Source organism: Arachis hypogaea, chromosome 5, assembly GCF_003086295.3.
Source record: "Arachis hypogaea cultivar Tifrunner chromosome 5, arahy.Tifrunner.gnm2.J5K5, whole genome shotgun sequence".
In the NCBI taxonomy this organism is placed as follows: Eukaryota; Viridiplantae; Streptophyta; class Magnoliopsida; order Fabales; family Fabaceae; genus Arachis; species Arachis hypogaea.
This window is the reverse complement of record NC_092040.1, coordinates 99,638,096-99,664,282: the sequence shown is the minus strand read 5'-3', so window position 1 is coordinate 99,664,282 and position 26,187 is coordinate 99,638,096. Positions and strand designations below refer to the sequence as shown.

The 26,187-nt window shown below is 35.3% G+C and overlaps 1 protein-coding gene across 1 annotated transcript; it reads right to left on the bottom strand.

Annotated features, from left to right (window-relative positions):
• Positions 1 to 18,665: 18,665 nt before the first annotated feature.
• On the bottom strand, positions 18,666 to 19,202 carry LOC112803852 (uncharacterized). Its single transcript, XM_025847309.3, has one exon. The coding sequence runs from the start codon at positions 19,200 to 19,202 to the stop codon at positions 18,666 to 18,668; it is 537 nt and encodes a 178-aa protein (XP_025703094.2).
• Positions 19,203 to 26,187: the final 6,985 nt, after the last annotated feature.

Genomic DNA, 26,187 nt, shown 5'->3' with positions numbered 1-26,187 from the left:
AGGAGCCATAGATGGCCCGGGTCCATAGGGTCCCGTCGACAAAATGTATGTGGAGACCCAAGATGTAGATTGCTAACCTCCCTGATGAATCAACTGGTCTCTCCTACCATGATACCGATTCGCCAGGTCATCCATGACATCCCCAGGTGCACGCATAAGGTCATACAACTCATCGAATGATACCTTCTTAGGTGTGTTTAGGTCAAAGTCACTATGATCCCACTGTGAGATCTCCTTATGCTGTTGTGCTGCCAAGGAGGATGGATCGTGTTGCTGTGTCCCTGAGGAGGACCTTGCCATGAACTCCCTTGAAATGTCCACCTCATGCCTAGCAAAGAAGCTAGGCGATGGTATGTCCTGCTATGTAATCACCGGAGGATCCTCAGGGACACCCTCCTGACGTGCATACTCGGTTTTCTCATTTAACAACTAATCATCCGCAGGTGCATGTCTCCCTCGCTAATCTTGGACTTTTCAAGCTGGTCTTCAGATATCATCTCTGACCTGCTTTCTTGTCCATTGTTTGCGATCTGGAGCATCCCATGGAAGGGCTAAAACATTCCTCTGATCGAGACAGCCAGGAGAATGTTCACAGGTAGGACCACAACTCTCGGATCAACTCACACGTCCTTCATTGATAGAAACATAACACGACATGCTCTCTGCCATCATGTAAAGTACTTCTGCGTGGTTCAAGGATCAAGGACACTGTCGATGATTACCATGTGCTGCTATTGGCCACGGGCCCTCCATAAGTCATACCAGTCATGGTGTACCTCGAGCTACCACACATCGTTGCCTCAAGTTGTCTTGAACAAAAACTTGTCCATATTGACCGAGTCCTCTGAAGCGTGTTGCTGACCCAAATTGTCTCTTGACTCTATCCATGTGATGAAATTCGACAAAGTGGAAGCACACCAAAGGCACCATGACTTTCCATGTACAAATCTCCCCAACACTCCTAATCGAGCCATGTGATGTAGTCAGAGATCGTCATAAGGTGTCCACCAGCACTGGTAAAAAAAGGTAACCATGTAATTTTCCATGGAAGAACAATATATATAACACATAAGAAACCTAAACTGATCGTACCTCATCAAGTCTAAGAGCATCCAGCCTATGTCGCAAACGTAGTATCCTATCCTGATAGTGGTCTCTACACTGTTGTTCTAGTCCTGCCAACCTATTCATGGAGGATAAATTACTTTCAATAATTAATATTGTAAATAGTAACAAACAACAATTCATAACAAGCATTAATTACCTTGCTACAGGCAGGAATCTGAGTACATCGTAGCCAGCTAGACAGAATGAAGGGAACCTATAGTAAATCCACGACAACACAAGTACTATGCACCCTGCAATGTTTGTCACATCACGCCTAGATGCATAATGAATGGTAGGTGTGCGCCAGTAATGCAGACCCCAAGACAACCGTCGACAATTGTCAAAATCCTCAAGGAGCAGCAACCACCCAGGAGGGGACAAGGTTGAATGACTTGTCCGTGAACAAATATCCCCCAATCAACATCAATAAGTAACACTGAGCATATTTCCAGAGAGTATTTGCATGACTGCATCTGCCCCTGGTGGAATACATGGGATGGGACACTATTTTTGAGCCGTGTCATCCTCAGACTGAAAATCCTACTTCTTATTCTCTAGCTGAGGTGGAGGCCTCTCACCGATCAAGTCCTCAACCTACTGTCATGTGGGATGGCCATGATACTGTTGAAAATCTCTAGGCAACCACAATCAGCTCACCAATTGTGTGCAAACAAAGATGGTAAGCTACATCTTTGAGTGTAATGATAACTTCACCCTACGAAAAGTGGAAGAAAATTATAGGTCTCGAGCCTCCACCGCTCAACAAATGCATAGAGTAAAATACTGTCGAACATAAAATCCCTCAACTCAACTGCGTGTCCTAATCCGACTTCCCTAATATAAGGTAGCAGAATGTCTGACAATAAGATAGACGTCATACGATGTGGCAAGAACAACCGAAGTGTCTATAAAAATACAATTGACTAATCTTTTTGTAATTGTATATTACAATGCTAACAATAAATAATTCGTGAATTTCAAGTATTTAATGTAATTAAATATATATAATCAAGTAATTAAATAATTTAATTAAATAATACTCTAATTTATGAATATAATTATATAACAACATGAATTAATAATATCCTAATATAATTAAATTAAATAATCGGTAAAAAAGAGAACTTCATCTAAATTTAAATAATTAATTATCTGTTAATGTTCTCTTTTAAGTTTTAACTAATTAAATTTAATTACCCTAATATGTCAACTAATCAATTCCCTCAAAATAATCTAAAATATCAATATTCTAGATGGTACTCTAACTACATAAATCGAATCATCTTAACATGTCACTTAATTAATTAAATTAAGTTAATCTAATATTTTATTATTCTAACATATCTTCTAACTAATTAAAATCAAAATATTCTAACATGAACAACTAAAACTAATTAAATCAAAATATTAAAACATGTCAACTAATTAATGACTTAAAATAAGATGTAGACAAACTAATCTCAAAATCCAATGCCTCGACTACGTGCCACTTTGTATTGAGTCGGTTGATGTCTCTGATGCGTGAGCATCTTTCCTATCTTTTTCTAGTGAATTTGCATCTAATTTATTGAGTTTAATAAAAAATTAATTATCTTTTAGCCAATATGAATGCTACTTTGAGTCTTGTGCAATTTTGTTTATTTTAGGTAGCATTCGGCTGAATTTGATGGAGTTTCTACAGCACAAGAATAAAAGAAAATGGCAGCGAGGAACGACGCGTACGCGTGACTGATGCGTGCGCGTGATTTAGAGCTTTCCATGGTGACGTGTGCGCGTGACTGACGCGTATGCGTGATTTGAAAAATTGCACAGCGACGCGTGCACGTGACTGACGTGTCCGCGTGACTTGTGAAGAAAACCAGCGACGCGTACGCGTACGCGTGACATGCGCCGCGTGCAGAAAATGCTGGGGGCGATTTCTGGGCTGCTTTTGACCCAGTTTTCAGTCCAGAAAGTACAGATTAGAGGCTGCAGAGTGAAGGAATCAAATAGTCCCCATCCATCAATTGAAGATTTGCTGATTGCTATAATTAATTCTGATTTAAATTCAAATTTGATTTTTAAAATAGGAAAATATATGATTTTAATTTTAGATAATTAGATTTTAAATTTATAAGGATTAGTTATAAAAAGGAGATTCCATTAGGGAATTCTATACGAATTTATATTCCGCATTCCATGAGCAACTAAACCTCCACTCTTAAGGTTAGGAGCTCTGTCTATTTGTATGGATTAATTTTATTACTTTTTCTATTTTAATTCATGTGTGGATTTATAATTTAAGAATTGTTTTTGCTCTTTATCTTATGAATTTGGGTGGAACGGAAGTATGACCCTCTTTCTATTTGAGTTCTTGTAAAACTTGGAAAAGCTCTTTACTTGAACAACAGCTTGAAAACATATTCTCCTAAATTTTAATTATCTGGATTTAACAGGATACGTGACATATAATCTTCTTAATTTTGGGTAATTAGAATTTTTGTGGCATATAAACTGGAATTTGAACTTCACCCTCTAATTAGAATTAATTGACCAAGGCATTGACAGTCGATGAATTTTAGAGGAGACTAGAAAGGTCTAAGGAATTAGGGTCTAGTCACATATAGTTTGCCATAAATTAAATCCTACATGATTAAAATAGTTAGTAAGAAAAGTTAATCCGGAAAAATAGATAACTCTGAAGCCTTAACCGTTTCTCTAATATTTTATTTTCAATTTATTTACTTGCGTGCCTGCCTTATAATATTTTCAACTTAAACCTTTTGAACATCTCAAAACCCTCTTCTGCTTGTCTAACTAAGCCAATCAATCAATCATTGTTGTTTGATCCATCAATCCTCATGGGATCGACCCTTACTCACGTAAGGTATTACTTGGTACGACCCGGTGCACTTGCCGGTTAGTTTGTGGTTGTATAAAATACCGTAGCAAGTTTTTGGCGTCGTTGCTGGGGATTGATAGTGATTAACAACTATTAATTGTTTGATTGCTTAGATTAAGTGTTTTATTTTGAATTTAATTAAAATCTATTTTTAATATTTTCGAAAAAAATATATATTTAAATAAATAAATAGCACCAATATTTTTTTTAATTTCTGAAATTAAGTTTGGTGTTTCCTAGTTAGTTTTATTTTAATTCTTAGAATTCTGTTCTTTCTTCTTTGCTTTCCTATTTACCACATGGTGCGTTTAATCCTTTTTAGTGTTTTATGCTAAGGAAAAATAATGGAGAGAGATCATATGGATTACTACTCACACCCAAGTAGTGATTCATATTATGGTGGATGGAGGAACTATCCAAATTTTGGTTGGCAAAGTCAAAACCAAAGAAATTTCAATGCTCCATGTTCCAACTATCTAGAGCCACCATCTCCATATTCATATCAGGAACCACCATCTTCATATCCATACCAAGAATCACCACCTCTCTATCCATATCAAGAACCATCATCTTTCTACTCATACCAAGAGCCACCATCTCCTTATTCATCTCAAATACCATCAGATCTTGAGCTCCTCATGAAAGAATTCCTACATGATATAAAGACGAGTGTCAAAAATGTAGAGAAACATGTGCAGTTGCTAATCAAGAACCAGGAAGAGGAACAAGCAAATTCCTTCCCAAAAGATACAATGCAAGATCCTATATGGAAGAAAGTGAGGAAACCAATCAAAGGAGTTTATACTCCAGTGAATTAGAGAACTTTTCACCCTCACATAAGGAAGAAGAGGAAGATGCACAACCTCCCATGCCCTTGGTAAGCAATAAAGAAGAGATTGAATTAGAAGAAAGCTACCAAGAGGAAGATGTTGAAATTGAGGAAGCTTGCAAAGAGGTAGAAGAATTCAAAGAAGAACACAAGGGAGTGGAGCTTGCAAGACCTCTTTCAAAGCCATCACCATCCAATACAACATTCAAGTGGGTAAAATTCCTATCCTTAACCCTTACTTTCCCACTTGAATATGGGCTACTGGAGACGGATGGTCAACTTAGAGCTCTTTGTGGCATTAAGAGTAAAAGAAAGATGGTTAGTGGTAAGAGTTGTCAAGCAAGGTTCAATATGGTTGCATGCCCCAAATTGAAATGCAAAGATTGGTGTAGAGCTCAATTGAATGGATCTAGAAGGTTGTTTGAATGTCTCTGTGAGAATTCAGATTGCTTGCCACCCGGTGGGAACAATGGTGATCCACAAGAAGACGGGTGTAAAAGCAAGGTTTGGGATCCTGGAATTCATTCCCACAATCAACACTCTTGGGGTCTTGTCACTTGCTTCAATTTACTCGAAGACGTTATGCACCTAGTTTGGGATCCCGGTAGCCATTGGAATTACAAACAATGGTGGAAATTCCTAGATCAGTACAAGCACAAGCCACCATGACAAGGAGCTCACCACATGTCCAACTTAAGGACTTTAACTAAAAGTGCTTGGTGGGAGACAACCCACCGTGGTATGATCGCTCATTTTCATTCTTAGTTATTTTTCATAGTAGTAATTTTCTTACTTATTTGATTTTTATTGAGTTCTTACTAATTTTCTGATCATGCAGCTATTTTAGAATAGGAACAAAAAAAAAAACGAGCACACGACGCGCACGCGTCATAGGTGTGTGCGTGAAAAATAAAGAGTGAACAGAGAGTTGTGCGGGAGTGGCACATGAATGATGCCTTATGCACAAATATCCTCACGCGTAGGCATCCATAACGCGTACGCGTCATTGGTGATTTCAGCACGCCACGCATGCGCGTCACTAACGCGTATGCGTGACCTTGAAAATCAGCGTCAAAGAGTGTTTGGGCAGATAGTTATGCTGGGTTGGGGATGGAAGAGTGCTAGAGACACAAACATGATCACGCGTACGCGTCAGTCATTTGCACAAATGTTCATCCAGATAGAAGCGTGTGTGTTAATACGCTCGTATGGGTGAGCATCCTTTTTGTTGGGTTTGGCCCAACTGTCAGTATGACTTGTAAGCCAAAAAGACTTATATGTGTAGTAGGTCTGACTCAAAAAATTTTGAAGCATATCCCGAGTGCACTCCATCCGATTTCAACATTTATTACATAACCTGAGTGCATTCAGAATCTGTAACATTTGATTGTCATATTTTGGTTATTGAATACTCAATATATTAATTTTTCTTGGTTTGAGTCTCAATATGGGAAAAGGGGTGTTTTTGTTAAATATTGGTTGTTGAGGTGCTTTACAGGAATGTGGAGCTGTCAAAATAACACTAACAACATGCAACCTGCAAGATAACTTTAGCAGAGATTCGAAGTAGCTTTAACAGAGATTCACAAATGAGATTCGCCACGTTTCGAGCAACCGTTTAACACGCATGTTGCGTGATGCTTTGGCAGAGATTCTGCGCAGATTCCCGAAACAACTTTAGCAGAGATTCGAGGTAAGCAATGACACGTGGCTGCATCCTAAGCAACACATAGGTGGCGTGTTAACCTTGTAGTGCAGCATCTGTAGGCCACGTGGTGGCCTCCCAACAGCACGCAGGTCGCGTGTTGGATGCTACTTCCCGAGGTGTCTCCATGCAGGGGACAAGCCATGCAACGGGAAGTGGGATGGAGTAAATGGCCGAGGGAGGTTAGGGGGTATAAAAAGGCTAAGGGGTTGTGTGTTTTGTTACATTGTGTGAGAGAGGGATGGCAGAGGAAGGGGCTAAGGGTTTCGTGTGATTGAAGAAGGGGTGAGGTTTATTTGTGTGTGAGTGAAGGTTGGGTGGTGAAGTGAGTGTTGGGTGGTGAAGGATTTTGGAGAGGGTTGAGTGCAAAGTTAAATGTTACATTTGGAGAGTGAGTGAGTAAGTTGGTTTACACTGAAAGTGATTCTATTACGTTTATAATGGTACATAACAGTCGCAACATTGATTCTCTAAGATTAGATTCAGCAAGGAGGAACCGGCGCAACAGTCGGTCGCGAGATAGGAATTTACAGCTGATCGCCGACTTTAGCCCGTCTGCCGATTATCGTCGTTGGTACATTGATTTATTCGGGATGTACTCGAGGTTGTCGGAGTACATTCCTCAGTAGCCACCCCAGCAACCACCCCGACAGCCATATGCAATGTTTCAGCCATTTCCTTATTATCGTCTCAGCCACCATAGCCCAGCCACCACAGCCACCACAACCACCACGGCCATCACAGCCACCACCAGCCACCAGAGTCATCATAACCACCAGAGCCATCACAGCCACCACAGTCTGCCACTATAGTCGCTATAGCCACCACAGCATGTCCATCTAGGATTTGAGTATGCAGACTTTCCCGCACTTACACCACAGGTTGAGTAGTATACGGATAATGCGATCATCCGTCGTTTCCTTGCTGGTGCTGCTCCTATTGAGGATGTCTTTGATGCAGCGCCAGTGCAGGAGTCGCCGCAGTCACACCGGGCATTAGTGGATGGATCCGCTCGTCGCAGCCATCGTACTTCCATACCCGATAGTCGAGCAAGTGGTTGCATCGATTCACATCTTGAGATCGATTTAGGTCGTATGAATGTGCCACCATAGCCCTCGAGCAGTCTTGACTTGAATGTGCTGACACCGCAGGAGATTGTCGATGAGTATATCCCTGGTCCTTCAGCCCCGCCAGTTGCAGGTGGATTAAGTCCAGTAGATGGATAGGGAGTTGGTTATTAGTACAACCTACGAACATATGTCCGTCCACCAAACAAGTTTACTCTGTCAAGTGTTGACGAAATTATGAACAAGACAATGGAATTTTTCAAGAGGAAGCCGTGACTTGATTAGTTGTATTACTTGTATGCATCTTCAGTTGAGTCAAACTTAGTATTATCTTATCTTTGTATTGTTGTATGTGTCTTTAGTTGAGTTGAACTTAGTCTATCTAATTTTTGTATTTGTTGTATGCGTCGTTAGTTGAGTCAAACTCAGTATTATTTGATCTTTGTATTTGTTGTATGTGTCTTTAGTTGAGTTAAATTCAGTATTATCTAATCAGTATCATCATTCGAACTTGCAATATTTGAAATTTCTATTAGTTGTAATTAACTTAGAGGTACATTAACTTAGAAATACATTAGCTTAGAAATACGTAAACTTAGAAATGCATTAACCCTATGATAACGAACTCCAGTTTTTATAGGCAGAAGACTCATCTCGCAGGTTCGTGTTGCAAAGCAATCCAATCAACGTCTGTCACGTGTCAATCACGTAGAGTGTGTGTTGCATGGATAGATACCACGTGTATATCACGCATGTTGCGTGTTGTGTGGATGGATGCCACGTGTGTATCATGCATGTTGCGTGTTGTGTGGATGTTGGCTACATGGCAATCACATAAGGTGTGTGTTGCTTAGATGTGTGCCACGTGTCCATCTTACATACTGCGTGCTGACTCAGCACGTTACCTGTGTGCTATACTGCACTCTCTACTAATATTCACCCATGTGTATATACTATATACATCAAAAAGTTTCATCTCAAGAAGTATTACTCGATTATTTTTTTCGTATTAAAATTATTTAGCCGTAGCATGTACTACATAAAACAATAAATATTTTATGCATTACATATTTCAATAAATATAATACTTTAATAATTTAAATAAAAAATTTCACTTTGGCCGCTGATAAAAAGTAAAAATGACATCATAACAGTAAAAAGAAATGTCTCAACCTCCTTTGGCAGTCTCAATAAAAAATACTATTAACATATGATTAAAAAAAAACTTCTAAGTCTATGAGAATTTATTTTTTTATTATCACTTTTAACTATTAATTCAATGGCAGAAACTCACCTGTAGTCGACTGCATGTAAAGTTGCTTCTGGATGGCTGACACGTATTACTATATGGTTTAAAAAAATCGGTTTATTTTATATAAATGGTTTATTTAAAAAAACCGGTTTGAATTGGACCAAGCAGTTACTTTTATTTCCTTCTTCTTCATTTCGCACGTAAAATTCGTTCTCTTTCAATCTCTTTTTCAGAACTAATATGAAACTTTCAATTAGGTATGTTCCTTTTATTTATATTTCTTAATCAAATTTATTATTTCAAATGTATTTCTTAATTTATGTTTTTATTCATTCCTCTGTGAATGATGAAAATTATTTAATAAATACGTACATATTTATGTCATCACACCATTTTGATGTTCAGGATCATAAATGCCAAGATAATTCATGGCAATTTCATGTGATGGAAGACAAAAATGTAATTATGGTATAACGTAGACTAGTTGATAGCATGAGCATTGTTGAAATTTTGGCATGATCTCTTACATATTTGTTTTTTTTTTTGAAAGAAAGAAGGAGCTCAACACTCAAAGTGGAGCATACATAGAAGAAATAAAAACAACACCTATCCAGCTCTTATGTCATCTCCGGCATAGCCATCAACAACATGAGCTAGTTCCACACCATTCCGTAGCACAAATCATCGATTGTGTCGCACACTCCACAACTCCTGCTGTTTTGTTTTGGAAGATTACACCATTCCTCTGTAGCCAAATATTCCATATAACTGAAAAGAACCCAACTAACCAGTACTTGCGCATCTCCTTTCTCAAAGGCATGTATCTCCAGCTCTCAAAGTGATCTTTCAAGGTGCCAAGGGCTGTCCACACGTGACCGAATTCCGTGATCCATATACACCACACATGCCAAGAGAACTCACAAGCAACCAAGAGGTGATGGACACTTTCACTTGCCTTTTTACACAGCACGCAGATATTGTCATTCGGTTCCAGGATTCCCAACCTACTTAGCTGGTCTTTTGTATTGATCCGGCCAATCAGAGCAAACCAGGTGAACAACTCAACTCGAGGCGGCACTAAACCTCTCCAAATGTCTTTTGTGAATCTGTAACTTAGGATCTCCTCGTCCATAGTCGCTTCCTGCAAGACCTGCACAAATGAGTTAGTAGTATAAACACCTTCCTTATCAAATTTCCACACCACTCTATCTTGCACTTCTGCGATCAGTTTAACAGATTGCAAGGCAAGAAGCAACTGATCCAAGGTTTCAGTTTCCCACTGGCGAAGCTCCCGCCTCCACTGAAAATGCCAAACCCACTCTATCCCATCCCAAAACCCACAATCCCCTATTGGTGATCCTTTTTGGCTTGAAATTAAGAAGAGTCTCGGGTAAGAGTCCTTCAGTTTTCCTATTTGGAGCCATGTATCCTCCCAAAATCTGGTGGTCCTGCCATCCCTTACCTCAATAGCAAGGCCATCAATCATTTTCTGTCTTACTTGTTGTTCCTTTATTTGTAGTTGACATATGTCTCTCCATGGGCCCCCTCTCACTGGTAAAGTCTAGGTAGACAGCAGCTGACTTGGGTTCATTCTATTGCATGAGCACACAATCTTCTTCCATAATGGACTGTCCTCCTTTGAGAAGCGCCACCACCATTTAAACAATAAAGCTGAATTACGTACTACTACATCACCCACCCCCGGCCCTCCTAACTTCTTTGGTGCTTGGATCATCTCCCATTTCACAAGGGCCATACCAGGTCTTCCGTCCTCCTTCCCCCAGAAGAATCTCCGCTGCAGAGAAATGATTCTTTGGGCAACCGCATTTGGCATCTTATACAGGCTCAGGTAATAAACTGGTAGACTGTTTATGACAGACTTGATGAGTACCAGTTTTCCAGCTTTACTTAGGATCTTCGCTTTCCATAAGCTGAGCTTCTCTTCCACCTTATCTATTACCGGCTTCCAAGTTTTTACTAACCGCGGATTTGCTCCTAGGCTAATACCAAGATACCTCACCGGTAAGGATGTCTGTTGGCATCCGAGCAAGTGACACATCCGACTAGTCCACCCCTGGCTACAATTTACTGGTATCAAACTAGACTTTTCAAAGTTTATGCTCAGTCCCGACATAACCTCGAAACACCTCAGAAGTCTCTTATAATTTCTCACTGTCTCCTCCTCTGGCGGGCAAAATAATATTGTATCATCCACAAATTGTAAGTGCGATAACTCAATATCATCCCTACCTACCAACAATGGGGATATGCGGCCATTCCTCACTGCCTCGCCAATCATTCTGTTGAGGACATCCACCACCAACACAAACAAGAATGGCGATAACGGGTCGCCTTGACGAAGACCCCTCTCCATTTTAAAGGCTTTCGAAGGAGACCCATTGACTAGAATAGAGATAGAGGCCGACCTTATACACTCCTTAACCCATGCCCTCCAAGTACTGCCAAATCCCATATTCTCTAATACAATATCAACAAAGCACCATTTAACTCGATCATAGGCCTTGTGGAAGTCCAATTTGATAATTGCTGATGCCTTTCGTTGTCGTTTCAGCCAATGCACAGTTTTGCATGCAATTAATGCGCCGTCATGTATCTTCCTACCTTTCACAAAGGCACTCTGGGCTTCTCCAACTAATCCTGGCATGACACTCCTCATTCTTCTTGTCATCAGTTTAGAAATAACCTTATAAACACAACCAACCATGCTGATTGGTCTAAGGTCTTTTATCTCCTTCGCTCTAACAAATTTAGGTGCCAACGCGACCCATGTGACATTTGCTTTTGCTGGTAGTCTTGCATGCTCAAAGAAGCTCATCACTGCTGTGGTGAATTCCGATCCAATCTCTTCCCAACACTTTTTAATAAAATTCATGTTGTACCCATCCTTTCCTGGTGCTTTCGAAGATTCACAGTCCCATACTGCATCTTTCACTTCCTCTACTGATGGCATCACCTCTAAGGCTTCAGCTTCCTCCCTCTCCAGTCTGTTTACTAAGCCATCTCTAAAGCTCACCGCTGGGGAGGCTTCCTGATGGTAGAGGCTTTTATAGAAGTCTCGAATCACCACCTTTATTCTTGCCTGATTCCTTATTACTCTTCCATTAATCACTAATGACTCTATTCTGTTATTCCTTCTTCTTGCCGAAGCAATATTGTGAAAATATTTAGTATTCCTATCCATCTCTTTAGCATACCGAACCCTCGACATTTGTTTCCAGTGGATATCCTGTCTGACGTACCACTTCTCACAGCACCTCACTAACGCCCTTCTTCTTGACTCTACTGTACCATCATACGATCCATTACTCACCATATCATCCACCTTTTTTTATCTCTTTTTCAAACTTCCTTATCCTCTCAGTTATATTCCTAAAATGCTGCTTGTGCCATCTTCGAACTGGAACTGACAACGCTTTCATCTTGTCTAGGAATTGTATATCACCTAACTCCCTCCACTCTTCCTTCACCATCGTTAGAAAGCCTTCATGTGTGAACCAGGAGTCCAGGCTTCTAAAAGGTCTTGGGCCATCAAATGATCTGCTCTCCTCCATAATTAACGGGCAGTGATCTGATAAACCTCTTGGACCTCCCCGTAGTCGTGTCTCCGGGTACATCTCTAACCACTCCAAGGTAACAAGGCTCCTGTCTATTCGACTGCACGAGCTCCCCCTAAACCATGTATACCTGCGGTCATTCAGCGGCAAGTCAACCAGCTCCATATCATTTATCCAAGCTCTAAAGTCCTCCGCAGATGCTGATAGGGTAGTCGCTTCTTTCCTTTCTTCCAAGTGCATAATTTTATTGAAATCATCCAGGAAACAGAATGGCACCTGACACAACCCTGCAATATAGCTCAGCTCTTCCCACACTACCATCTTCTCTGATCTCACATGTGGTCCATATACCAGACAAATAGCACAATGAAAATTATCTTTTATCACAATCCCTTCTACACACAACCATCTATCTCCTTTATAGCAATTATTCAGTTTGAATACTGTTTCATCCCATATTAGCAATAAACCTCCTGAAGCCCCAACTGAGCTTACAAACTCCCAATTAGCTCCATCTTTACCCCATATACGCATAACGTCAAACTTAGTCACCCGCTCTTTTTTTGTCTCTATCAACCCCAACATTTCTAATCTAAACTTATTTTTGAGATTCTTTAACATACTAAATTTTCCAGCACCACCTAGTCCTCTAATATTCCAAGAGCTTATAATCATTTAACATTAATAGCACACACCTGGTTACGAGATTTTGGCCGACTCCTTCGTATTTTTTCTTTTTTCTTTGCCTGTCGCCGCTTAAGGGCCAATGCATCATTTTGCTCTTGCAAGATTGCCTTGATATCCTCCTCGTCACTACATTGTGCACCGGATTCTACAGCTAATTTCCAGGCTTCTTTGTTCTCTACCATCTCTTCTTCCCATCTTCGCCTTTATTCTTCCCTGTGAGTCTCGTTTTCGCCCTCCAAGCCAGCCTCAGCCTCTAAGCCTGCGACTGTACGGCTCTCATGAGCCTTCTCTTTCCTTCTGTCATAATCCCCTGTCCCACCTTCCGTCACTCCATTCAAATCTAGGCTTCTGCATCCAGCCCCAACCTATAACTGTCGAACTTCTGTCTGTGCATGGCGGTATATGATATTAGTATCCCCCGCTTCGTTTCCATGATCTACTGTGTCTGCTACCGCCTCCATCTCCGCATTTTGCACCCTTCCCTCAGCCTCATTGTTGAGAGCCGTGCCACTTCTCCTCTGGCCAGTGCCGTTTCTGAGTCATGAAGCCTGCCCCCTTAATCGTTGTTCCAGCAAGAACCCCTGTCATCGTCGCCTGTGTGCCCTCCTCACTTCCACCGTACACCTTGGATTTCGTCCTCTCACCGTCCTTCGCCGTATTCATCTCGACATCCTCTTCGCGCACGGTCTCTTCCAATTGGTTCCGTCCTTCCGGTCGGGAAGCTTCAGTCCCTGCGACCGCGAATCGCCGGCTGTTTCCTTCCGCAGCAGCCCGCGAAGCCTCCCCTGCATTGCTTTGTCTTGGGACCACCAATAGTGGACTGCCCGTAGCCCCTGCTTGGAATCCTCTCCGGGTCATGGGCACAGGTTCAGAACCTATCCGGCTGGAGGTCCAAGGGGATCCACCCTTCTCACGGCCCAAGACTAATTCTCTAGCCTGGGACACCTTGCCTTCCTTATTGGGTTTTGTTGCTCCCAGCCCAATATGCTTGCTTGTAGCCTCATCAATTTTGTTCCCACAAAAAACCCCGTACTCACATGTAACAGTCTCATCAATTTTGTTCCCATAATGCTCTCCGTAATCGAAAGTTACCGTTTTGTCCGAATCAGTATCCTCATGTATCTCTAACAATCCCAGAGGATCCTCCTTTTCATTAAAAGCTGGATAATTAGCCACACTATACTCTGCATTTAAATTCTGATTGTTCCATTCGTTCAAATCTGCAAGCGATTTTACAAAATTACCCTTTCCAGATTCCTCATTCCTGCACCTCACCGGTATGAGCTCAGCCGCCAGATCCCAGACACCACCATAATTCATCCTTTCGCCGTTCTTCCCATGTTCCGTCACTTCAGCATGTAATGCTTGTCCGTCCCCTAACTCTTGGTAGCTCTCCCGGAAACACTCCTCCCGATATACCTCTCCTCCCACTTCCCTTACCAAGACATCAAATTCGCTTGTACCTACTGTAATGTGAACCCATTCATTAATCATATCAAAGGCACACGTATCAATAAGAACTCTGCCCACGCTGAAAGAACTACACGACTCCGTTAAGTTATCAATCTTAACCACCTCTCCCCATTGGTCCCCTATCCTGCGAAATGAGTCTCGTGACCATACATGCAATGGAACTCCGTAGCATTCCAACCAAACTCTTCTAGACTCGCTTTTCTCCGTCTCATCCCATCTCCATACCATATGAAAAATCCTTAATAAATCATTCATTCGAAAAGTATATGCTTCTTCAGCGCGCAGTACAGTGTCGAAGGTTATCATAGCTTTGTAAGCTCCCAACTCCCTTACTTGTGTTACTCCCGGCTATTCCCTGAGAATCTTTTCCTTGAGGGCGTTGAATCTGATCGCCTTCTTCGTACCTCCAACTAGACTTCTTTGCAACCAGACCACGTTCTCATCCGATATCGGGACTTCTATTTTCTTCGACCTACTGTTGTATTGTGACTCCTTGATAAGTGAACCACTCGGCTTAATTGTCTCTCTTACCTCAGATGCTCTTACAATTGTATCCATTGGATCACTTCTTCTTGCGCCATGTCTTGGAGTAGCAGTAACCTCCTTGTCGTTCTTGTTCGTGCCATCCCTAAGTTGTATTATGCCTTTTTTTCTATATTTTGCTTCTCCTACAAATAGTCTTCTGCCTCTTAAAACCCACCTGTTCATATCCGTGATGGCCTTCAAAGCTCCTCCTTTTGTTGTATATCGTATGAACGGAAACAGGTAGATTCTGCCATTTTTAGTCTTCCGTGACAGATATATATCGATGATTCTGCCTGTCCATTTGAACATGTTGAAAAGCTCCCGCTTTGAAATATCTTCCAGTAGATTGTCAACGAAAACCGAGAAGGAATCAAGTTCTAACCGTTGAAACTCTTCTCTATTCCAAACCCTAGGATCTTTGTCGTGTTTTCTCCACCCAGTGTTTCCCCCCTCCCTCCCTCTCGCTCTCTCTCTCTCTCTCTCTCATCTTCTTTTTACTAAGCTATCACATATTTGTTATATGTCTCTTTAGTTGGTGATGTTATAGTTTATTGTGATGATATGATGGTAGTTTAATTGTATGATTTAGGTCATTTTTATTTGGTTGAATTTTTTCTATGGCTATCCTATTCTTGATGGCAATGTCAAAATAAATATTTTCATTAGTTGTTTTTTTTCTCTATTTTTGAATCAATTTTATTTTGAAAAAATTTATTAAAATTTTTTGTTGTAGACAAAATTAATAATATTATGTTCAATTATTTAAGGAGACCAAATTAATATTTTGATTAGATACTTTTGTTTTATTGAAAATAAATTCTAATTTCATTAAAAAATAAATTCTAGTTGATAAGTAAAAACACAAAAACGTGCATGACAGTGAAATCATAATTTCTAGACAAGTAAATTATAGTCTTATTATCTTAAAAAATAATTTATTTATAGAATAATATTGAAAAATCAACAATAATTTGCATGAAAATAGTTTATTAATAAAATAAAAGTTAATTGATTGATTACCATAAAATTTAATTTAACGATAAATTTGCAATTGAACATATTTTTACAGCTTAATTTAAAATCTGTTTACAGCTTAATTTAAAAACAATTGAAAATGTAAGTTATGGGAAACAAAACAAAACTCATCAAGAAAATAGAAACATAGACACAAAAAAAGAATAGATGATATCATTTATGCCATTCCTATAAAAAAACCGTGAATTTTGTTTCTTTTTTAGAATACTAAATTTTACTTTTTCAAACAATTTGTATACATATATTTGACAAAAATTAAATAAAAAAAAGTTTCAGATAAATTTAAAGAAAAATTGGTCAATATGAATGAAGAAAAAGAACATATCAAATTCATCTGTTAGGAATTTAGTTATAACACGCAGAAAAAATTTAAATTATTTTAAAAGTAGTTATTTAATCTATTCAAACCGGTTTTTTTAAATAAAGCATTCGTATTAAATAAATCGATTTTTTTAAACCATACAATAACACGTGTCAACGATCCAGAAGCAACTTCACCTGCAGTCGACTGCAGGTGAGTTTCCACCTAATTCAATTTATTTAGTCTAATAATTTAATAATATACTTTTAGATTATACTTTTAAAAATTAATAACTAATTATTAATAAAAAACAATAAATTCTACTATTAAAAAAATACTTAATATAAAAAAGAACTGAAAAGGAGAATACAAAATATATTAATTGTTGAGATTTAAGAAGTAGGAGTGGCAACGAAACGGGTTTTTGTTCTACCTGACCCACCTCACTGTACAACAATCCGCATAAAACCCGTCTCACTTCTACCTGCGGATAGTAACGTTGAACCCTAACCTGCCCTTACCCGCCTCTATAATTATTAAAATCCAATAAATAAAATTAAATTTCAAAAATTTATATAACTATTATCACATACATAACATAAATTAAAGTAAAAATTTAAATATGATACAATATTATTAATCATTCACTAATTATTTTACATATATTATACCTATTATATATACTATATATATAGCGGAGCGGATAGGGACGAGTATTACCTAAACCCGACCCCGTTCCGCTCTTCCCAAAAACCCGCCCCGATGCGAGACAGATAATTACCCCTCTCGAGCGGGTAGGAGTGGAGTGAGTACCCGCAAATTCGGATGATATTACCATCCCTATTAAAAAGTGGAGCAATCATAGATATTTTGCCCCTTGAAGCACCCTCATTCTTTCTCTCCAACACTTCTGCATATTGTTTGACATATGGTTTGAAATTGCCATCTATAATTATTGATAATTGTAACTGCAATATTATTGTTACAATTATTAGTATTTTAAACCACATATCACATCATTTGATTTTGCCATAATCTTGTAAAGGTCAAAACAAATTGTATCAGGATCTGAGGATTATCATAGCAGCATGATGACTCCAATTTCAAGTTGCAAATATACAAAAAAATATTAACACTGCAACGATCCCAGTACCTATTTGGATGGCTGTAATACTCGGCAATCACAACACAAACAACAATAATTGCATCCGCAACAATAGGAACGCAATATAAAAGCTAGTTATGAAGAAGACCATAACCATATATTAGAGATAGAATAATAGTAATGCAATTACAACGTAACATGAAGAGGAAAAACTCAAAACAGTGAATGAAACAGAAACTAACAAGAACCACAATTATACAAAAAAATATTTATATAAATTGCTTCACACACTTTAATAAAGGTGGAAGCTCAGGTATTATGTGAAGTTGATAGTTGAACCATTACATAATAATTTAATTAAATTTGTCAAATTATTTAACCGTTCTCAACTATTAACTTCACATAAAATTAATTGCATTTAAATTTCATATTTAATATATATTTTATATTTGAATATTATTTTATACGAATGTTCACTGAATTTTGGTATAGCTATAACATGATTGATTAACATAATCATATATAAAGTTATAAGGAAAAGTATATGAACCAACTAATAATCAGCCAAGAATGAAACAATATAATTAATTATAATTAGTTTTATTAATTTATAATTTAATTTGTTTTTTAAATTATTGTTGACCACGTTCAAAATATGAGGGAAGATACGCTAGTGATAGGAGAGAATCACGGAACAGATGTTTTGATCATTCATTAGTTGGTTCCATATAATTAATTATGTTTTATTAATGCGTAACACATGAAACATAGAAATCATATCGAAAACCATCCAATTTACAAGAAAAAGAAACATCCTCTAGGTTACCAGTTGTCTGATTCTTGGCTTATATAGAGTTGGTTCCTAGTATTGTTGAAGTTATAATAAATATAATCTTTCTTTATTATTTTGAATTACAAATCTATATAAATCTCTACCTTTATAGCTTCCTTGCTAGCTGATAGCCTGATACAATTTTTTTCTTACAACATCAACCCCAAAACCTAAATCATTATTCCTTACAAGGTTGTTTATAAAAAAATTCTACACCTTAGCTTGGAAAACTAACTCTTATTTGGCATCTGACGATTGAAACCGAAGAAAAACTTTCAAAACAATCAATACTCACGATTCACGAAACTCATTCACCGCTTCCAAAGAATCTAGGGTCCTCATGTTATTGTTATTATTATGATCAGAGAAGAACAAAGAATCTGAATAATTAAGAAATGACTGATAATGGAACTTCGCGGTGCTCGGCGCCATCGTGAACATCGGCAAGTTCGCCAGGTAAGGGTTCACCGGCGGCGGAGGCTCCATAATCGGCGACACAAAGCACGAGTTTACTTGATTATTTTCCCCAATGCTACTACAGCAATTGTTATCCTCTGTGATCACGGAGGATGTCTCGTTGTCCTCGCTTCCGACCACCGTATTCGCCGCCGCAGCCGCCAACTCATGTTTCTCTTCTTGTTGACACGATGTCACATTATTATTTTTATTGTTTTCACTGTTTTCTTCCTCTGAACGCGAAAGCCCTGTGAGCTTTTGCACCAATGCCATGAAGTCTTTAGGATGAGTATGGATTATTTTTGGAGAATGTGTGTATATTATCACCGGGTGGCGCTGCGGCGGCGACGACTTGTTTGATGTGCATGCCATGGCGTGGGAGGAGGAGGACGACGTCGACCACGATGTTGAAGAAGAAGATAATGACGACTGCGGTGACGAGGAAGAGGATGATTTTTGAATGAAATGAGATTCCTTGTTGATTTTCAAAGGTGGTGGCAACAATGCATTATTGATCTCATTCTTTGCATAGAGTTGTGAGGGGCTCATGGCTTTTTCGGTTACGATGAAAACAAAATGGGGAAACAAATTACCGCAATGAAGAGAAACGAACGAAGATAGGTTATGGAGTTATATGGGTTTGCTTTAAATGGATAAGAGGCCAAAAAACAGGAATATAGAAAGGTTGTTATGAAACAAAAAAGGAGGAAATGAATCTTTCAATTTTTTGTAAGTGATCGAAATATGGTGGAAACGAGTTAGATTTTAGGATAAATTTAATTAAATTATTATTTAGTAATTTTTAATTATTAATTTTATAAGTTAATTGTACGTGAGTCTTTATTTTATTTAGAAGTATTATATATTGTTTTATATCTATTTTTAATTTTTGTACTAAAAATAATTTAAAAATAAGAAAATAAAAAATTATCTTTCTATAATAAAAATATATTAAAAAAATATGAGAAAAAGACAAAGCGATTTCTGATTTTTTGGTTTGTATACATTTAAGTTTCTAAAATTTTAAAAATACATTTTAAGTTTTTAACCTCTTTAAAAAATTTGGACACATATGAATTTAATTTGTTCCATTTTAAAAACTCTTTCATATGTGTATCTGTATTAACCAGATCAGTACAACAAAAGTTACATTTGATTTTCTGTTGAGTCTGATAGACCCAAATGATGAAATGAACATAGGGTATTAATATGTCTAGATTTTGAAAAGGTTAGAGATTTAAATATATTTTCAAATTTTCGAGAATTTAAATGTCTGCAAATCAAAAGGTCAAGAACCTATTTATCGTTTTCTCAAAACATATATACGATAAATGATATAAAATGATATTTTTTATTATTAAATATGATATTTCACTTTATATTCTTAAACGAGAAAAATAATAATATGGTTATACATGTACCTGTTAAACTAGTGGATATTATATATTTTAACACTATTTTAAAAAATAATATATTTTTTATTTTATTAATTAAAAATAATTTAAATACATTATTAATTTATAATAAATATTTTTATGAAAAAAAGTTAAGAATTAACAATTTTAATTTATATTATTGGTCTGTATACTTTTAATTTAATATTCTAGTACTATAATTTAGTTAATACTTTTAAATATTATTAATTAACTGTTAATTAAAAATAATAAATTATACAGATTAACACCTAAATATATGTTTAGACTTTAGACTTAAACAGTTCTATGTTAAAATCTTGCGCAATAAACACATCAACCTCCTTAAAGATTATTTTAAACTCCTCTCACGTCCACCGTTATTCCTATCATACATTCTATTAAACTACTTTTCTATCTTAACCCATGACAACAATAAATAAGTCTCGTGACCCACAAATTCAACCCAACAGAATATATAAATTCAGTTCTAATTTTAGTCTTTATTATCTTATTTTATCTTTTCTTTATCTTATCTTTAACTGTTCTTATTTTATCTTTATTTGCTTTTATCTTTCTTAGGCCAATGCTCTATATATATTTAGTTTTACTTTCATAATTCAATACAATTTAATCAATTGATAATCAATAAAATTACTTCATATTTTCTTTTTCTATTCTTTCACAATTTTATCACATTCATAGACGATAATTTGAAATTATATTGCAACACACACCTTAGAATTCAACCAACAATACAACTTATTAAAATTTTTAGAAAATTCGACAAAGTGTACCCTATAATTAGAATCTCCCACCAAATACAATTATTATTTTTTGACAAATCAAATATGTTTTAAACAATTTAAACGATAATTCGGCAAAACTTCTCCTTAATTCAGAGATATCTATCAAATAAATATAACAGTTTTTACAGAAAAATAGCTCCAGACATAAATTATAACATACACGCATTTAATAAAATATCAAATCTTAACCGTTCTAGTGCACAACCCCTTATAACTCCACAATTTTCTGGCAAACAAGCGTTTCGAGAAGGCGCCCCTACGTGACCTTCTCCCACTTTCATCCTAAAACTCTATCATAAGAAAAGTAAATCCAACATAAAATTTAAACAATTTATTATATTTAGAGATAGAAAACCAATATAAAATATTACTGCACAAACAACAAAATAAGCAAACTCCAACTAATCTCAGAAAAAATAGCACTGTCCTAATAAAAAGGACAACTTATTAAATTCACAAGTTAAAATTAATTCAATAAAAATAAGTAAAATAAATTATTTCAATTAATTAAAATCTAATTCTAATTTTACCAAACTAACAATAAACATCACAAAAATAAAAGGTATAAGTTTAATACAATTGAAAAAAACTCATTCACTAAACTCAACTAAAATATTTCAACAACTCGAGTATTTTTAATCTCAATGTACTTAAACTAACATATCCTAACATTATTTAATTTTTACTTACATTAAATTAACACAACAACTCCTAATCATCTATTTCATGAAACAAATTTAATCATTGATTTAACAAAATCCTAACAAAATGCTAAACTTAAAAAATAATCTAAAAAAATATACCGTCAGATTTACTGTGAATTTAACCCCAATTTTATCAAAACGACATGTTTCACTAAATTGTGATATCAGCAAAATATACCAACAAAGAATTCGACAATAAAATTGACATGGGTGAGTTACGTTTTTGCACTAATAATTATCGACTGTTTTAGCGACAAAAAAGTTGTTCTAACGGTAATTTTTTATGACGACAAATTTTTTCTTCTTTTTATCAGAAAATCTGACGCTAAATCCGCCAGTACAAGTCGATAGAGTGCTTGCTTTTCTTAGTGACTTTAAAATTGATTAATGTTATTAATACAAATAGAGAATAAGAGAAAGGAAGAAGAATATATAGATGTAGATATCCGTGAGTTCATGAAGCAAATGATATGAGCAATGAAAGTAAAAGGTACAGGTGCCTAGTAATATATGGTATCTTCATGTGATGTATGCTTGTTGTGGTTGGTGTTTCATAAAATTGTGTTAGTTTGTAATGTTAGGTGGTACAAAATTTTTGAAAAATTACCTCCATTGTCAAAGTATATTTTACTAGAGTTAAGCAAAGTCTCACCTGAATTAGATTGTATCAAACCTACTACATGTTGCAACAACAACTAAATCACTTCATATAGGTAGACTTCAAAATCTATGCTAAGAGCAGTCTTTGAAGATGAATTTATTTTTTGACTTTTAGATTTGTCAACATAGTATTCTTAGATTATGAAAATTGCGATTGTTGTTCTTACTCTTCTTTAGCTTTTCGATGTTGTCCTTCCATACCTGTCAGAAGGAGAGAGTTCCATCTCTAGAAATCATCCTAGATGATGAACTTCTTCCCCATGCTTTCATTGATTTGGAGCAAAAGAATAAGCAATGATTAGTGGTTTCAGGAATGAAGTTGTAGCGATGGAAAATGGCGAGGATGCGCCAATGGAGATTTTGAAGGACCGATAATTTCTCATGCAAGCACCGTTAGAAGAAGAATTTGATTTTGGAGATTAGAGACAATTTTTTAGAATACCGTCCAAGTTTGTTTGTGTTGCAGTAATTCTAAGCAGAGTTCCATTAGAGAATGGTAAAAATTTTAAAGAATGAAATAGAAGTATATTATTTAAAAATAAATTAAAATTTTAAAATTTAAAATAAATAATTAATTTCTAAAAATTATTTCTATTTATTTACAGTAAAATAGCATAAGTTTTTCAACTAGTTGAGACATAAAAGAATATCATTAAATTATTATTAAATAAATATCAGAATTGTATTTGAATGTTCAGAGTTAATTTAAAGAATAATATCATTTTTTTTTCTAAAGTTAATATTTTATTGCAATCAAATGGTTTAATTACAATACCCACACAATTAGGGATAAACATATACATTAATAAAAATTTTGAAAAAACTCTTAGAAAGAACAATACCAAGTTATAGCATTAGGGATTCAAAACAAAAAGGTCAAGCTATTCCTTCCTCTTTAGTTTCGGTTGCTATGCTTCCTAAGTCGCCCAAATTCTTCTGCTAATGTCAGAGCTTAAGACAGAATTCTTTCAACCTCAACTCTGTAACTTTTAAAAATGAAAAAGTTCCTGAACAACCAGATCTACTATAGCAGGTAACTCACTTGACTGAGTTTTTCTTTTGAATCTCCTCTTCTTCTTACCACTTCCATCAATTGACATCACCACTCCCATGGTTCCATAGTCAGATTTTTAGGAATCACACTTGTTATTGGTGATTTATTCCAGACTTGCACAACTTCTGGACAGAAGATCAGGATATGGAGATGCGTTTCTGACAGTAAACATCGCGGACACAAATTGAAAATATGAGGTATCCTCTCATGAAAATTCGTCTTCACCGCTACCCCTTCATGAGCAAATTTTCTATAGAAAAGCCTTTATTTTTGGTTAATATCGAACCTTTCAGATTCTCCTTTATAGTTGTCTACTCTTTAAAATTTAACGTAAAAAATAATATCATTGTTTGTTTGTAAATAACAAATATCATATCGAATACTTATATTTATAATTTTAATATTTTTAAAAGATAAATTTATATTTATTAAAATTAAAAAATTTAATATAATTTCATATCATTTGAAAAAGATATAGATTTATATTTATTTATTTATTTTTTGTTAGTTTATGTCGTTTAAAAGTATTTTAAATTTTAAAAATAATAATTTTGTCAAACACATTGTTATAATTTGTATATATTGAAAATAAATTTTTATTTTAGTTTTTTGATTTATCAAACATAACTATATATTATAAATAATAAAATTATATTTTAAAAATTAGTTTTAATAAGTTATTTTGAAAATTAAAATTTTTATCAGACTGGACTAAAAATGTCCAATTACCAATGAGAAAATTACAACATGAAATAAAATAAAGATTATAATGCTTGACATGTCTCAATTGCATGTTACAAACATGTGAACCACTCAGCTCGTTGATAATGACAATAACAAGGTTTTTAAGGGAAGCTACTGCATGAAGTTCTTCTTGTCAAAACAAAGCTTGATCAACAAACACCTTCAAAGAGAAAATTAAATTTGGTGGTGTTTTTTTATGTCTAGAAATAGAAAAGTCTTTGAATGGCGATCTATCTCATCAACTCACATTCTCATGAATCTTAATTCGGTGTCAAATTTTCTTCCTCTCTCTTAATTCTATGTAATTTTATTTTGTCTACCTCTAATAGTATACTTGAGATTTTCTATTTTATTTTTTCACATGTTTCTGCTTATTGTCCTGTTAGACCTATTTATAATTTTATTTTACTCGCTCGTCAATAAAGTTTGATGTATTTTTGAAAGAAAAATGCAAATTCGTTCTCTCAATTTCTTATACAATTTATTTATAATGTACATTTTGTTTTTCATAATGAGTATGAAAATTTTAGGTTTGTAGTAGTATATATATGATCTCTATTCAAATGTGATAGTGTTGAGTTCTCATTTCTCATAGAGAAGAGAGATTATTATAGAGCAAATGGGCGAAACTCAAATATGATATAATATTATGGAGTAAGACGCCCTTTTATTCTTAAATAAGTATTTGTTTTTAAATTTTTATTTTAGTTTATAAATAAGTTTTTATCTAGCCATCAATGTAATATTATTGGTTTTTTTTTTTACTTTTTTTTAGTTATACTCCTTATTAATACTATTTTGATCAAATCAATTATAGAATAAGTAGTAATAAGAGAAAATAAATAAATAAAAATATTATTAGAAATACTAATTTTAAGGAATAATTTTATAAATTCATTCTTAATTTTTATAATTTTAATACATTCTAATAATATTTTAATAAATAAAAATTTATAAATCAACACTCATTTAAAAGCAGAATACTACTTCAATCTTGTTATGTTACCAATAATATTTTTATCAATTTTTTATAGATATTTTTTTAAAATTTTATGAATGTATCTAATAAAAATATTTTTTTATAATTGTATCTAATAAAAATATTTTTATAAATATAATTTTTAAATATATCTTTTGTTATGTATTTAAAATATAATAATTAATAATTATTGACAATAAATTGATAAATAATATTTTGATACCTTATACTTTTTCATAGTACTTTTGTTACATAATTTACGATTACAAGTACTTGATGAAGAGAACTGAGAGTGCTTGTAAGATGAAAACCACATCTTATTACATGAACAAGACAAAAACACTTGACTATTACTTTCGGTACTTTTTATCCTTTAAGGATTTAATAATTAAGCCATTTACTTTATCTAGAAAAGAAAATTCTTCCAGTTATGGTTTTCTTTTAGCAATAAAAAACACACAAATTTAAATATAAATTAATATAGTCTAGACCGGCCAATATTAAAATTTAATTTGATGGTCAAGCCTATCATTATGGAATAAGACTTGCTACCAAGAAAATAAAAGAGAAAAGTCTAATGGCATATCACAATTAGATTGTGGGTCAACTCGGGTATGACATATAGGTTGTTGAATCAATCTGCAATTCTCTAATAATAATAATAATAATAATAATAATAATAATAATAATAAAGAATTAAAATGTTTGGGAACATTATTATCTTTGTACAACTACTGAACATTCAAGGTTTAGATAATTTTTATGTTTATTTATGTTTAAAACATTTTTAGGATCATCGATACAAATATGAAAATAATTTTTTTAAATAACGTTCAACACAAAAAAACAAAAAGCAGGTGAGAAATTTGGATGTATAGATTTATTGTCATGATTAGCAATGGGGTGGCATCGATGGGCATGAAAGGCAAGTTGTCCTTCAATGTGGCTGGCCACATGCTGCATATAAAGTAATAAACCTACCTTTCTCATTTCAT

Coding starts and splice junctions, on each gene's coding strand:
- LOC112803852 (XM_025847309.3), bottom strand. CDS start 19,202: ATGGCATGCACATCAAACAAGTCGTCGCCGCCGCAGCGCCACCCGGTG.